The sequence below is a fragment of the Podarcis filfolensis genome (genome assembly GCF_964270895.1).
Source record: "Podarcis filfolensis genome assembly, chromosome: 13".
NCBI classification, from domain to species: domain Eukaryota; kingdom Metazoa; phylum Chordata; class Lepidosauria; order Squamata; family Lacertidae; genus Podarcis; species Podarcis filfolensis.
The window spans coordinates 22,716,356-22,730,031 of NC_139615.1; the positions used below are offsets into that span (position 1 = coordinate 22,716,356).

The following is a 13,676-nucleotide window of genomic DNA, read 5'->3' on the forward strand; positions in this document are numbered from 1 at the left end:
TCTCTTTAAAATATAGCAATTGTTTCAAAATCTGCATCTACATGTAATGTATAAATCAGAACATGCAAATTGATGCCCTCTTTTCCTGATTTGTTTATACTACTGGCATTAAAGGAGATTCAGCAGCATATGCATGCACACAACTCATTCATTCTAAATCACGATAGACCAGGCAATCTGAATTAATGCAGTGAATGTGTAGCTTAGCCCTGTTTATTGCCTTGCTTGCTACAAATCTACTTCTACCCTGCTTCTACTTCCTGCGGTTGTGCTGCTGTAGAGGCTCCATGGTGTTTATTCTCTCTGTGCTCCTCCTAGGGGCTATTCCTCCTCTGGTCATTGCTGTGGATGCACAACCTGTCTGTCTCCAGGCACTGCGGTCATCTGCAAGGGATTCCTATGTGGTCGGGTTCATGTCACATTGTCAGGAGTGCATACAGAAGCCAGGCCCTGTGACCAGTAGGACTTTGCAGGAGTGGGGCCTTCCTAAGTTTGTTCTAGAGAGAAAGGCGCGGCCGCACAGGTGAGGCCGCTTGGTAACTCACTGCACCTGGTGGCAAGAGCCAGGAAGGGATATAAGGTCAGCATTTCCCTTCGGCTCTTTCCCACAGCAACACGTTTCCTGCCTTGGGCTTCTTGCTTCCTGATCCCCGGACCCCAGCTTCCTGACTCCCTGCATCTTGATCCTCGGACGCTTGACTTTGTGACTCCTTGCTTCCTGACCCTCGGACCCCCGGCTTCTGGACTCTCATTGCTGCTCCCACCCCTCCATCTTGTGTTAGTTTCTGTTCTCACTGTGCAGCTGCTGCGAGTCACAGGACTGTGTTTACATTCCAGAGACAGTCCAGGCTATTGGAAGTCTCACGGGAGACTAGAGACAGATGTGATGTTACTGGTTTCCTGTTTCCTTTGTTCATTTGTTCGGTTGCTCTCTGCTTTCATAGCGAGAGGATGTCTTTTCTGTTCTGCGTAGTTTAGAAATAAAACTCTTTAAAATGTAGCCATAAATCTCATCAGTTCTGCATGCTGTTGATGCTCTGCTGGGAGGATGTGCATTGGAGCCTCATCAAAGGCTCGAGGTTGTTAAACATGTCGGGAGGTGATTCTGAAGGCTCGGGAAGAAAATGAGCTTTATCAGCTTGGCTGAGCGGAGATCCCGATATCTTGCCCCTGGTCCCGACGTCCTCAGCTGGGACTTCGATCACCCGTAGACTGGACCATGACACACAGCTACAGACATTTGACATAAACAACTATATTTACTCTTAGATCCTGAGATTGAGAAGTGGCATCTGTCAAGAGCACACAATGTCAAGTTCTTATGGGCTTTCCTACTGGAGGTATGTCTCATTGTGCCACCACCAAAGGGTTCTTTAGAGCAGGTATAATGGAAATGTGAGCACAGCCCAAGGTGTACTAGCTGCTTATGAGGTAGAACAGAACCTGAGCCCTTGAACTGGTAAGCGGTGGCTTTGCAGGATGCCCCACTGCCCCCAATGAGATCCGCTGATGTATACCTCTTACAGTAGTCTCCTGCTGGTGGAGAAGCCTATCGGCTCTCTCCACTGGTTGGAATCCAAGCCTGCCTGAAAATTCAGACAATCGCAAGCAGGCTTGGAAGCAGGACATTCCTAGGGGATGGACCACCAGATCTACCTCCTCACCATTATTAAGCTTGTTTGGTAATTGGATATTGTTGGTTTCCGTTTTCGGGGCTGGGCAGGAATTCTCCTACCAGGCCAATTGGCTCCCGTTTGGTGGTTTTCACCTACCTCATAACAATTGCCACAACGTATGGCAATTTAGGCATTGAATAAGTCTTAGTCTTGGCTGGAGGGGAGGTTGTAACCTTTGCCTACCCCTCTGAAGGAAAGGGTATGCTGTTAAAGGGATCTGGGAGGACTTGCTTCTGTCCAGAGGTTCAGGTGGGGGCTTGGGCCACAGCACTTCTCGAATTGGCTATCCCATGGCAGTATTCCTATTTGATGTATGTCATAGGCTGGAAGTCAACAGTTATACTCAATGCCTATACCAAACCTCTGCATCTGTAATCAATAAAGTCATGGCCTTATTTGCCCCCAAATATGTTGTCCTGTCTGGTTATTCTATGTGGAGGTAGGGTGAGGGCGGGTAGGTGTGGCTTGAACACTCAATTTCCTTGAAGAAACACACCAACAAGCCCAAATCAAAATAATTTTAATTGAACAGTTATATTACTTAAGGTTATGACAAACCCCTTACTCTTAATTAACAGCTTATGTCTGTAATTTATGTATGTGGGCCTCTCCTTCCTGGGAACGTATAAAGTTTCTTGTTAACATAATGAATCTGTATAATGAACAACATGAAAACTTCAAAAAGTGTGAGAAGCCTCACAGAATCTGTTGTAAAGAATTGGTAAACTTTGCATACAGAATGCAGAATCTTCCATGCAGTAGAAAATCTTCCATGCAGTAGAAATGAGAATACTTTTCAGGATGTTGAAATTTAGGTTTTGGAGTAGTTTGTATTAGTTAAGCCCCACATCTGGAAATCATACTTCTTCCTAGGAAGCAAAACAGAAAACAAAAACACAAAATGAAACTCTGTCATACATATTTCATATGAATAAATGAAATCTCAAGCATGTGGATAAAACACCAGCATGTGATTCTCTTGTCCATGGGCCTATTAGCCCCCCCCCCCGTCCTCCCTATATGCCCTACACCTGACATAATATATAACGTCAGGTGTGGGGCAGATAAAGGCCAGGCACTGCAACACCTGCAAAGCATTGCATACAGATCTTTCCGAGATCAACACACAGTTATTCAAAAATAAACTGGGTTAAAAAATGCATACATATAGATAGAAGATGAATTTTAGGGAATGCTCTGAGTATATACTGACCTCATAGAACCTTCCCAGAGTAGGATGAGTTTCCTGTCTCTTCTTAAAGCTTACACGGCTATAGGCTGGATGCAAAATTCCTTTGGGTGCCTCTGCCTTGGGGGGGAAAAGTGCCAGATTATATTGGTGCTCTCCTCTTTGAAAACCATGAAACACACCAAATGGTGGGGTGGGGGAGACATACAGGAGGAGTAACCAGTGAGAGGTAAACTACCACCAGCAGACAGGAGCATGCCAGCATGCAGATTTGGAATGCAATCCTATACATGTCGCAAGTGGGGATGGACAACAGGTAAGTGCACATAGGATCACAACCTAAATTCACAAGAGTTGTAAAAATTATACATCCACCATTTCTATATGAATGTGTAGATGCATGTCATAAACAAATGCAGCTGCTCAGTCAAATCCAGTTTGGACCTAAAAGAGATGGAAACATACGGAAGTACCCACGATGTATCAAAGGTATTGAAAAATACTGTTATAGGTTTGCTGGATCGGTCTGATGAGAATTGCTCTGCAATTCACTGAGACTGCAACATTACGCATACTCACCTGGCAGTAAATCCCACTGACCGGACTGAGGCTTATGTCTGAGTAAACATGCAAGGGATTCTGCTCTGATTCATCATTCAATGAACCAACTGGTTGTCCTTCTGGAGAGAAAAGCAATACTGGGGTTAGCAGTAATAGTTAGGATGAAAACTATAAAACCATCTTTGACCCTGCCCAAACAGTGGTCTCTAATCTCATTTCCCCCTCAGCCTAGATTGTAACAGGGATAATAGGGATACAGGAGTACCAGTGATGGCACACTAATTCAAGGAAGGATGCTCTACCATGCAAGAACCCATGTTTGGATTTTAAAGAGCAGGCCCTCTTCAATTTGGCATGTACTGGCCGCATTGGAAGGGGTGGGGATATCAAAGAGCCATGCTCTTTCCCACTGCATGTTAACTCCTTTTTCTTATGAGAGAGGGAAGTGGTAGTGGGAAGGAGGGCTCACAAGCTTATTAGGGCAAGTTTTGGCTCTCCTGACATGGTTGAACATCAATCTAGTTCAGCTTGCATCAATCTAGTTCAGCATGGTCAATGATCAGAGAGCAACATCTGGAGGGCCACAGCTCCCTACCGCACAATTCTGCCCGTTCATGCTTCCCTTTGCAACATGAGGACATAAGGGAAATGCACAGTAGATTCAGCTGGCTTGCTTGTGAGCAAGTGTTAGACCTCACATCACTTGACTACATGCTCCAGTGTAGACAATACAGGAAGAGAAAGAGAGAGATGATAAAGCATATCCTTACGCGTTTGGTTTTCTCTTTCTGGATGTCTGTGGAAAGCAAAGATGTGTGAGATATATAAAGCTGGAGGGGCAGAGAGAAGTTCTCTAGTTTCAAATGTGTATGTAGACATACATAGAAAGTTTAGAGAGTTGATGTGAGTTTTAATAGCTTCAATCTATTACTGTTTTAGGGACGCAGGTGGCGCTGTGGGTTAAACCACAGAGCCTAGGGCTTGCCAATCAGAAGGTCGGCGGTTTGAATCCCTGCGATGGAGTTGCTCGGTCCCTGCTCCTGCCAACCTAGCAGTTTGAAAGCACGTCAAAGTGCAAGTAGATAAATAGGTACCGCTCCGGCGGGAAGGTAAACGGCGTTTCCGTGCACTGCTCTGGTTCACCAGAAGTGGCTTAGTCATGCTAGCCACATGACCCGGAAGCTGTACGCCGGCTCCCTCGGCCAATAAAGTGAGATGAGCGCTGCAACCCCAGAGTCGGCCACGACTGGACCTAATGGTCAGGGGTCCCTTTTCCTGTATTACTGTTTTAACTTTTTGTATACTTTAAATTATTGTTGTAAATTTTATTGTTTTATCTCTTTTGTAAACTGCTTTGAGGTTTTTCTACAATCAAGCAGTATATAAATTTTATGAAATACATTAATATACATCTCAAGCTATTAAACTAAAGTCAAAGATTAGCATGGGTTCTATTTTTTATTATTTGTATGCTGTCCTCCATCCACAGATCTCAGGGTGGTTCACAACAAAAACACAGACATTATATGTCTGCAATAACATTCCAGCAGGCAACTTCATTTAAAGCCAAATTCTCTCTCTTCCCATGGAGAATCAGCTTCCCACACTTCCCTAAATCTACCTATGGGTGTTGTACTCACAAAACAAGTATTAAAGAGAGGAAAGAAACTTAAGAGCCCTAGCTCAAGTGGAGAACAAACTGCCCCCATACAACATCTTGTCTGACCCTTCTTAAAAGAGCAGGCACTTCACTATATGAACTCATTTTTAAAAATATGATTAGATATAGTGCCATACAACATTACTATTTGATAAATGACTGTCTGAATTTACCCATCAAGTTTTGCTGCTACTTCTCCAATTTTATTACTCTGAGGAACAGAGGAAGTTGTCTCTGCTTGCAAATGAGTAATTTCTATTTAACCCAGGAGACGATATGAAAGCATTAGTTCCAGTTACGATATGAAGCAAGTTTAGGCATGACCGATATCCAGAAAAGAAATTGTTGCCCAGAATATGCTGTTCTGAAGAACAAATGTGCTTTACCATATTTCCTGCATACAGAATCACACTTTACTGAATTGAAGGCATAATTATTAAAGTCTCATTACACCTACCTGGTTGCTCTCCATTGGATTATACCTGAGAGAGATACAGTGTGCATTGTATCATCTTAGATCAATCTCTTCATAGCTGCTATGACATAACACCACAATTATAAGACACATTGAACCATTGCATAAGGCAGAAGACATAAATGGGGAAAGTTCTGGACAGCTATTCAAAACTTGCCCCTCCCTGGGACATCTTCCCACTTGTTTCTCCAATATCAGGGACAGTAGCGGCCATTCCTTCAACATGACATTTGTTCATTATCTGTGCACACACCTTGCAGTGTGATTGCTGGAGTGAACATGCAGACAGCATGCAGGAACATTATGCATATGTTGCCCATCCAGGAGCAATCAAGCAATATAATGAATGTGTGCACAGTGTGAAGACAGAGGCATCATCCACATCCACCACTGTCAGAGAAACAGACTCTGCAATAAGACTATACTGAATTAAGTTGGTTGTAACATAAATCCTAGCAAGGCAGGATCGCAGAGGGTTTATTTTGGTAGTTAGTTTTAATTATGATTGCTATATTTTGCTTGAACATTACCTCTTTTCTCCAGCACATAAAACAGTGTAGCACAGATAAAGATGGAAGCAGTTGTAATTCCAAATCCTAATGCTAAGGGCAGGGAAAAAAAGCATGCATCAACTCACTTTATTCAAAAGGATGGAAAAGCTAAGACAGCAAAAGGAAACATGTTATAGAATGGTGCATGCATAGTAAAGGTGGATACATCAAGCAACATTCAATGATAGTAAACCCTGAAAGTCTGAATTGCTAAAAAGAACAGTTTTTATTTTCATTTGTTAGATTTATATACTTCCCTTCATCAAAAGATCTCAGGGCAGTTCACAAGAAGCTGATTTGTCCAGATTTCTGAAATGTGGCATGGAGTACCCACAGTTTGATCATTGTGATTTCAGACATGGTTATGATACAGTGTGTCTGCTGCTGTGGAACTTACAACAGAGCAACTCATGGGATCAACAAGGAGGTTTGCAAGCAAGAGTCTGGTAACAAGTAATAGATGTACTAGGCTTTGGGTTGGGGAAACCTCAGGTGCAAGGGCTAAATGTCTGGCCCTGGGGGTGTTCCCCAGGCCACAACCCTCACCAGCCCTGCTTTGCATCATCCTGAGTGATTCTTGGCTGCCTGGAATGTATTACTGAACTCTAATGCTTCTTGTCTGCCTTGGTTGTAGAGTCAGGTGTGTGTGCACAGAAAGATAAAATCCAAATGTGTTGTTCTGCCCACTTTCGCTTCTGGTTTCACCCACCAATGGCATGTGACCCTCAAAAAGTTGCCTCAAAGGGCATATGGCCACATTCAACCCTAGAATAGATTAAAAACTACTTACCTAAGGAAATTTCAAAACCTGTGAATTGAAAGCAAATGGGTTATACAAAAATTCTCTCTCTCTCTTTTTTTTACTTTTCAATTTGTATGGCCTTTTACAAATTTATAAGAAACAGGATGTCAACCAACCAATCTTCCAGGCTCTGATCACTTAGGTTTTACAGTGGTACCTCGGGATGCGACCGGGATCCGTTCTGGAGCCCCATTCACATACCAAACGGAACGCAAGATGCGACGGCGCGTCTGCGTGTGCGCGGGTTGCATCTGGCCACTTCCACGCATGCGCATGACATCATTTTGAGCATCTGCGCATGCGCGAGCGGCAAAACTCGGAAGTAACGCGCTCCAGATATATCTGTACGCAACAACAGATTATGTCTGTACGCAACAACAGCAGCTAGAGTTCTGATAGCTCAAAAGTGGAAGCAACAGGAGATGCCAACAATAGGAGAATGGCAGATAAAGCTGGTTGAATATGCTAAGATGGCTAAATTGACACACAGAATTCGCAATCAGGAGGAGACAAAGTACCAAAAAGAATGGTGTAAATTTTTGATTTATATAAGTGAGAACTGTACAAATTTGAAAACGTTGGCAGGATTGAAGTAAATCTTATGTCATGTTGTAATATCTAATCAAAGAAACTGTGAACTATAGAATAGAATAGGAAAACTGATGGAAGGGAAGGACGGAAGTCAACAGCTCTACGGAGCATAAAGTAGGATATATGTAATAAGATTTGATGTTTTATTGGTGTTGGTGGGTGATCTTAAATCTCAATAAAAATTATTTTTTTTTAAAAAAGGATGTAACGCGCTCCATTACTTCCGGGTTGCCGCGGAGCGCAACTCGAACGCGCTCAACCCGAAGCACATTCAACTCGAGGTATGACTGTATAATCTATGGCTTCAAAATGACCTATATAATTTCTTTCCTTTTGAGATCAGAATCATCCCTTCCTATTCTTCCTGCTAGAGTATCATTGCATAAGGGATTCGGCATAGGGACTTCTCAGTGGCTTTCAGGAGCCCTGGAATAGATAGCAGTGCCTGCTGGGCTCTGTGATTCATGGGACTTTTGCATCTTCACCCAGTGATGGAACATCAATTCATCCAATAGCCAAAGAAAGCTTATAGCAAGAGTCCTGTGGCATTTGGGTTTTAGAGTAAAACTCACTTACCTAAGGAACCTGCATTATTTGAGGTACCTGTTAATTGGAAAAAAGTGGATAACTTTATAAATGTGAAAGATGTAATTGCATTTCTTACCACTTCTGCTGTAGCTGAGAATTCACTCCATTTCTATGGTGCTTGCAAAGGTATAATCACATAGGGGTTACTGCCTATTTGAAGATCAGCCAAGGTATTAAAAATGATTCACATTTATTACAATATCATTTAGAACAGCTGGAGGAAAGAAATGCCCTTTGTGCTTTCTGCTCAGGAGGTACTGAACATAATGGGTTAGTTGCTGACTAATTTAGGTTGCATTCCTATACCTACTTACCTAGAAGTAAACCTCAATAAATTAATGACACGTCTCAGTAGACATTAATAGGATTGTGCATTAGTCACACTTATTTCCCATTTAAATCCATGTGACAGTCATTATTAGTCTCACTAGTTTCAATGGGAAGTGCAACTAAATTACTCTTGATGTTTACCCATTTACTGAAAATTCAGTAAGCCATAGAACAGACCCAATAAAACATAAGCAAGAACTTCAGCAGCATACACATATATAATCAATAAACAGCAGAATCATAAGACTCTATCAAATACTTGGGTCAATAGTTCTATCCCAAAAACAAATGGATGTTAATGATGGTGCCAGGTTAACTTCACTGATGATGGGAGCTTTCGTCCAACATCTTCTGAAGGCTATCAGGTTAGGGAATGCTGATTTATACCCGTATGACAGATTTAGCTGTGCCACTCTCTTACAGTTTACCAGTATATTTAAATCTCTGCTTCTAAAAACACGCTGTCTTTTGCTGTAGTGTAAGACTTTCCAGTAACTTCCCCTTTTTACCATTCATCTTTCAGATATACGGTTCTCAAATGTTCCTTCAGAACTTTTATTTTCTTCACCTTTGCTCTATGGTATCATGACATGCCGCACACCCAGTAACTAACAAGGCTTTCAGCTAAACAGCTGGTGAAATCCAGTTTATGTAAGATTTACAATGGGCAGCTCTAACGTGTATGTGACCTGTGGACTTGTTGGAAGGATATATGTGTTTATATATTACTAGAGCCACTTTATTTGAGGTTAAGAATGGACTCATTTCCTACTCGGCTTGTTAAAGTATTATCATTGTCATTGTTTTGTATTTGAACTTCAAACTACACATTTTGAAAGTGAAACAGGGCCACCCACATTTAAAGTAGTGGCTTCAGTGCACTCTGGGACTTCCCAGGTATGCAGAAGTGGGTATATTTTTTATAAAACATGAAATGAGAACTGAGACTATTCATTGGCTTCCAGGACCATGAGGCTGTCAAAGCCTCTTGAGCCCCTAACACTTTAAAGTATCCTGTAGGGAGAATTATGGTGGGATGACTAGCAGAAACTGTTCCCACATAAACAGCAGTAAAGGCAGGGCTGTGGGTAACGGACAGGGGCTGTTTCCCCTGAACCTAAGCATTCTGAAGGATGAGAAATACAAAGGTGTAATTTTCCTACTCACAAGCCCTAAACAGCACTATAAGCCTAATGTTAGGGGCGAGGTTTACCTTAGATACTTTGCTGTGGCTTCCCACTTGTTACAATCATTCATTCTAATAAGGAGCTAGGGTTGCCATGGCTCAGTTTGAGAGAAGAGTGCATAATTAGCATAATTACCTGCATGTATCCTGAAATCTTCATTGAAGTCTGTTCTCCAAGTCCCCCTTTCTAAATAATAATAATAATAAAAAACAAAAAACAGAAAACAAGAGAAGGAATCAGCAGCAATCAAAGTAGTTGAAGCCTAAAGGAAATAAACTCAAAGCATTTTGGGTAGCATTAATGTATCACAATAGAAAATTTCCATTCTTGATTCACCAGGAAAATTACAGTTTTCTATAAAAACTATTTCATTTGTAGTTTTCTTACCTGAAACATAAAGGCTCCTGGTATCACTTGGAGAGGAATTATTCACCTGGTTGTTTTTATCCTTGTTCTGGTACATGCAAGAAAGCTGTCTTGTACTTGCTCTTGATATTTTATAAGAGAATTTATATAAAAATATTGCATCCTTTTGCTTCTGACTTTTGATTTCTACCCCGTCTTCACAGAGAATAATTCTGGTAAAAGGAGAGACTGGTGGTATTTGACACTTAACCAAAACTTCATCTGCTTCATCACTGGGTGAGGTTTCCAGAAATACGTTTGGTTTGATAAGAGTACCTGTAGGAACGAGAAAACAACCCACTAAATTGCATGCAAATATGAAAGTTTGTGTAGCGTTTGACTAGTTTATAATTTTCAGTCCATTTCCTTTGCCAGGAATCCATTAAAGACAGTGTATATTTTGTCCAGACAACTCATGATATATTGTTGAACATAATATAGCATATTGTTTTAAAACTGCAAAATTCCAATCAATGGGGACTCCAGTCAGGATTTGTACTGTGGTGAGCAGTTCCTCTCATTGTTCTCTTCCCAAACATTCCTCTGGAGCTGCTATGTGCATCAGGAAGAAAGTTCCCGTTCGTACCAAATGGAAATTAGCTTCTAATGCAAATAGCAGCTGCTGCTAAGTGATATTGGGACCATGATGGGGCAGAAGGGTAAACTCCTTCTCCCTGTGTCCCACAATGGGAGCAACACTTACCTGGGGTGCGACAAGTCTGTTGCTTTGTGAATACCTTAGGGTTTTTTTTTAAAATTCATGCAACATGAGTATGATTGTGTACCTTGAATTAGGACACAACTGATATTACTAGCACTCCTCTAATAGTATATTGGCATTCACCTATATAGCTATGGTGCAAGAGTTCTTATTAATCAATACTAACTAGTCACGTGTTTCTAATAACCTCTTGCACTGCCATCAGCAGTATGAATGAATGAATCTTTATTTGCATCAGCCACCAGCCATTGCAATAAAACAACCAAAATGTGGTATACAGAGGATAAAGGTAAATAGGCAAATAATGGATCTTATTGTAATTGCCCTAGCTAAAAACCTTGCAACCTTTGCTGTCAGCTGCTTATCTTGGTCTGCCAAGAGAAAGGACACTGTAACAGTGGTTGGGTCCCCAGGAATGGACAATAAGAGAGGAGTGATAACTGTACTTCTCAAATCTTTATAAAGAGTGCAAGCCAAAAGGACAAGAGCAGTATGTACTGCATGTGCTTGATGAACTGGCTGTGCTCCACAAAAACCTAGATAGATAATATATTCAGATCCCACTCTGTTAGAGGGTCACAGAGTCAGTGGCATAGCATGGGTTGCCAATGCCCAGGGCCATATAGAGGGATGGAAATAGATGGATACACCTGTGCATTCAACTGCCTAATGGCATCCACATCACCCAGGAGATCGCAGCCACAGAGATAAGAAGAGTCATTCCATTTTCTGCAGAGGTCACTTCTGGTTTGCATGGAGAAGCAGTTTTCAATGGAGCCCAGTGATAGAAGCACACAGCTGTATTGAAGCAGCACCGGGTGTTGGAATTTTGTGCCCTTAACAATTTTGTGCCTTGGGCAAACACCCCTGTGCCCCACCATGCTACACCACTGCACATAATTCTGCTCATAAACAAGCCCCTCTAGCCTAAACTAGAAGTGTGCCAATCTGTTAAACATGTGTACATCTAGTTTGGTTCTTAGCTGCCTTTAAATATCTACATAGAGGGAAGGCCTACTAAATATACTTCTACTGGATGCGCTATTTGCACACCAAAAAAAAAATCCTTACAAAACTAAAGCTGTTTTTCCTGTTGGTCTAGGGTCCAAGTCACATGTTACCCTTTTAAGGAGGTATCACCCATTTCCCAAACTTCCCACACCTATATTAACAGGATAACAACGGCAAAGAGGTGGTGTGGAAATAGCAGTGAGGTGGAAAAAGCAATTTTTTTTTGCAAAAAGGCCAACACCTCCCACAATGAGAGCAACACTTACCTTGGGTGGGACAAGTCTCTTGCCTTGTGAGATGAATACCTTTAAAAGTGAACATACTGTAATAAGCTTTTAGTAGCAAGAAAATACTGATTTTGACCTCTTTGAAAGGCAGCAGTGTCATTCAGATGCATGAATCCTTGAGAATACTTAGATTTGCACCTCAAAGACTTACATTATTCTGAAATCACAGCTCAATATATGATGCAAACATACTGTGATATCATTTATTTCCCCATTATTATTTCCCATTACTATGCACTAAAATTAATATGAACATTTGGGGGAGTTTGGAATATGACACTGGAGTGTTTGATCAAAGAGAGGAGAGTCAAAATCCCATTTCTACAGTAGCACTTTTTAAAATAATTTTTATTTTCATATTTTCTATTTTACATAAGCAAATGAATTTTTTTTAAAACCATACAATCCCTTCTGACTTCCCTCTCCCCATTGTGGATCTTAATGTAATGATTTCCCCCTCTGCAACTCTATCATAACTCTATTTTTATAAATCCTTTGTCAATCCATAGTTCAAATTGTTACTACAAGTTTTTTTGTCAATCCTACCAATGTATGTAGTTGTTTACAACAGCTTTTCAAATAAATTATAAACTTTCCCCATTCTTTGTTAAATACCTCCTCACTACAGTAGCACTTTGCAAACACAAAAATGAGACTGAACAAGAATCTCCACTCACAATTTCTCAGCAATTGCTTTTTGTATCCAAGTCCTTGGATGACTGACAGTGATGGAAAAAGGGATTTAGCAACTCTGTAAGAGTGACTCTTTTTTCATTATAATCCCGACTATTATATAATTGCAGTTTTTAAAATGCTCCAAGCACCAACTGGCTAGATAAATAAACATGATTCTTTATATTATATTATAAATCACTCCACTTTAAATGGATTCCCTGTTAACCCTTAATATACTCACAGCAAACGCAGAGCCCCAGCAGAAGTATCATTACAAATATAGCAGCAGTTCCTTTTTGTGCAAACCGGACAGAGGTTCCTGCTGCTCACACAGCATTTCCTACGCTTCAGAATGAGATGCTTTGTGCATAGCACACCATTCCCTGTTCCTAATTTGCATGAAAGTTTGAAACAGAAGCAGTAGACTTAATACGGATCTGCAGTTTACAGTGGTACCTCAGGTTAAGTACTTAATTCATTCCGGAGGTCCGTTCTTGACCTGAAACTGTTCTTAACCTGAAGCACCACTTTAGCTAATGGGGCCTCCTGCTGCTGCCGCGCCACCGAAGCCCGATTTCTGTTCTTATCCTGAAGCAAAGTTCTTAACCTGAAGCACATCTACGCTGGCTTGGTCCACAGAATGGAAATGACAGTATCTCTAAGGATGTGCTCTGGGGGGAGCTGCCTTCAGGCACCAGGTCCATTGACAGACCAACTCTGCATTACAAAGATGTCTACAAACATGGCATGAAGGCTGGCAACATTGACCCCACCATGTGGGAATCCCTGACTTTCCTGGGAGTAAGCCCCATTGAATTCAGTACTGCTTACTTGTGGATGGACACACAGTTGCTTGCACTGTTTACTGACAAGCTCCCCCTCCTCCTCATTGTGTGGCAAGGTCCCGCCCCGCCCCCCACGGTTGAATAAAGACACAACTATTTAAGGTTAATGGGCTAAAAAAGGC

General features: G+C 41.5%; 1 protein-coding gene across 6 annotated transcripts; it reads right to left on the reverse strand.

Moving 5' to 3' along the window:
• Positions 1 to 2,180: 2,180 nt before the first annotated feature.
• Positions 2,181 to 13,150, reverse strand: LOC310747629 (uncharacterized protein). 6 transcript variants are annotated; one of them, XM_083582227.1, is made up of 12 exons: positions 12,951 to 13,150; positions 12,014 to 12,052; positions 9,998 to 10,291; positions 9,746 to 9,796; positions 8,082 to 8,108; positions 6,903 to 6,920; positions 6,092 to 6,163; positions 5,544 to 5,568; positions 4,197 to 4,222; positions 3,445 to 3,545; positions 2,890 to 2,985; positions 2,181 to 2,545 (listed from the first exon to the last, which is right to left on the reverse strand). In XM_083582227.1, the coding sequence occupies exons 1-12, from the start codon at positions 12,979 to 12,981 to the stop codon at positions 2,534 to 2,536; spliced, it is 792 nt and encodes a 263-aa protein (XP_083438353.1). In that variant the 5' UTR covers positions 12,982 to 13,150; the 3' UTR covers positions 2,181 to 2,533. The 6 variants fall into 6 exon arrangements, 5 of the variants coding, with proteins under 5 accessions (XP_083438353.1, XP_083438352.1, XP_083438351.1 ...); XR_014540966.1 differs by lacking the exon at positions 12,951 to 13,150 and having other exon boundaries at positions 2,890 to 2,981; positions 12,014 to 12,690; XM_083582226.1 differs by lacking the exon at positions 12,951 to 13,150 and having other exon boundaries at positions 3,445 to 3,542; positions 12,014 to 12,194.
• Between the last annotated feature and the right edge of the window lie 526 nt (positions 13,151 to 13,676).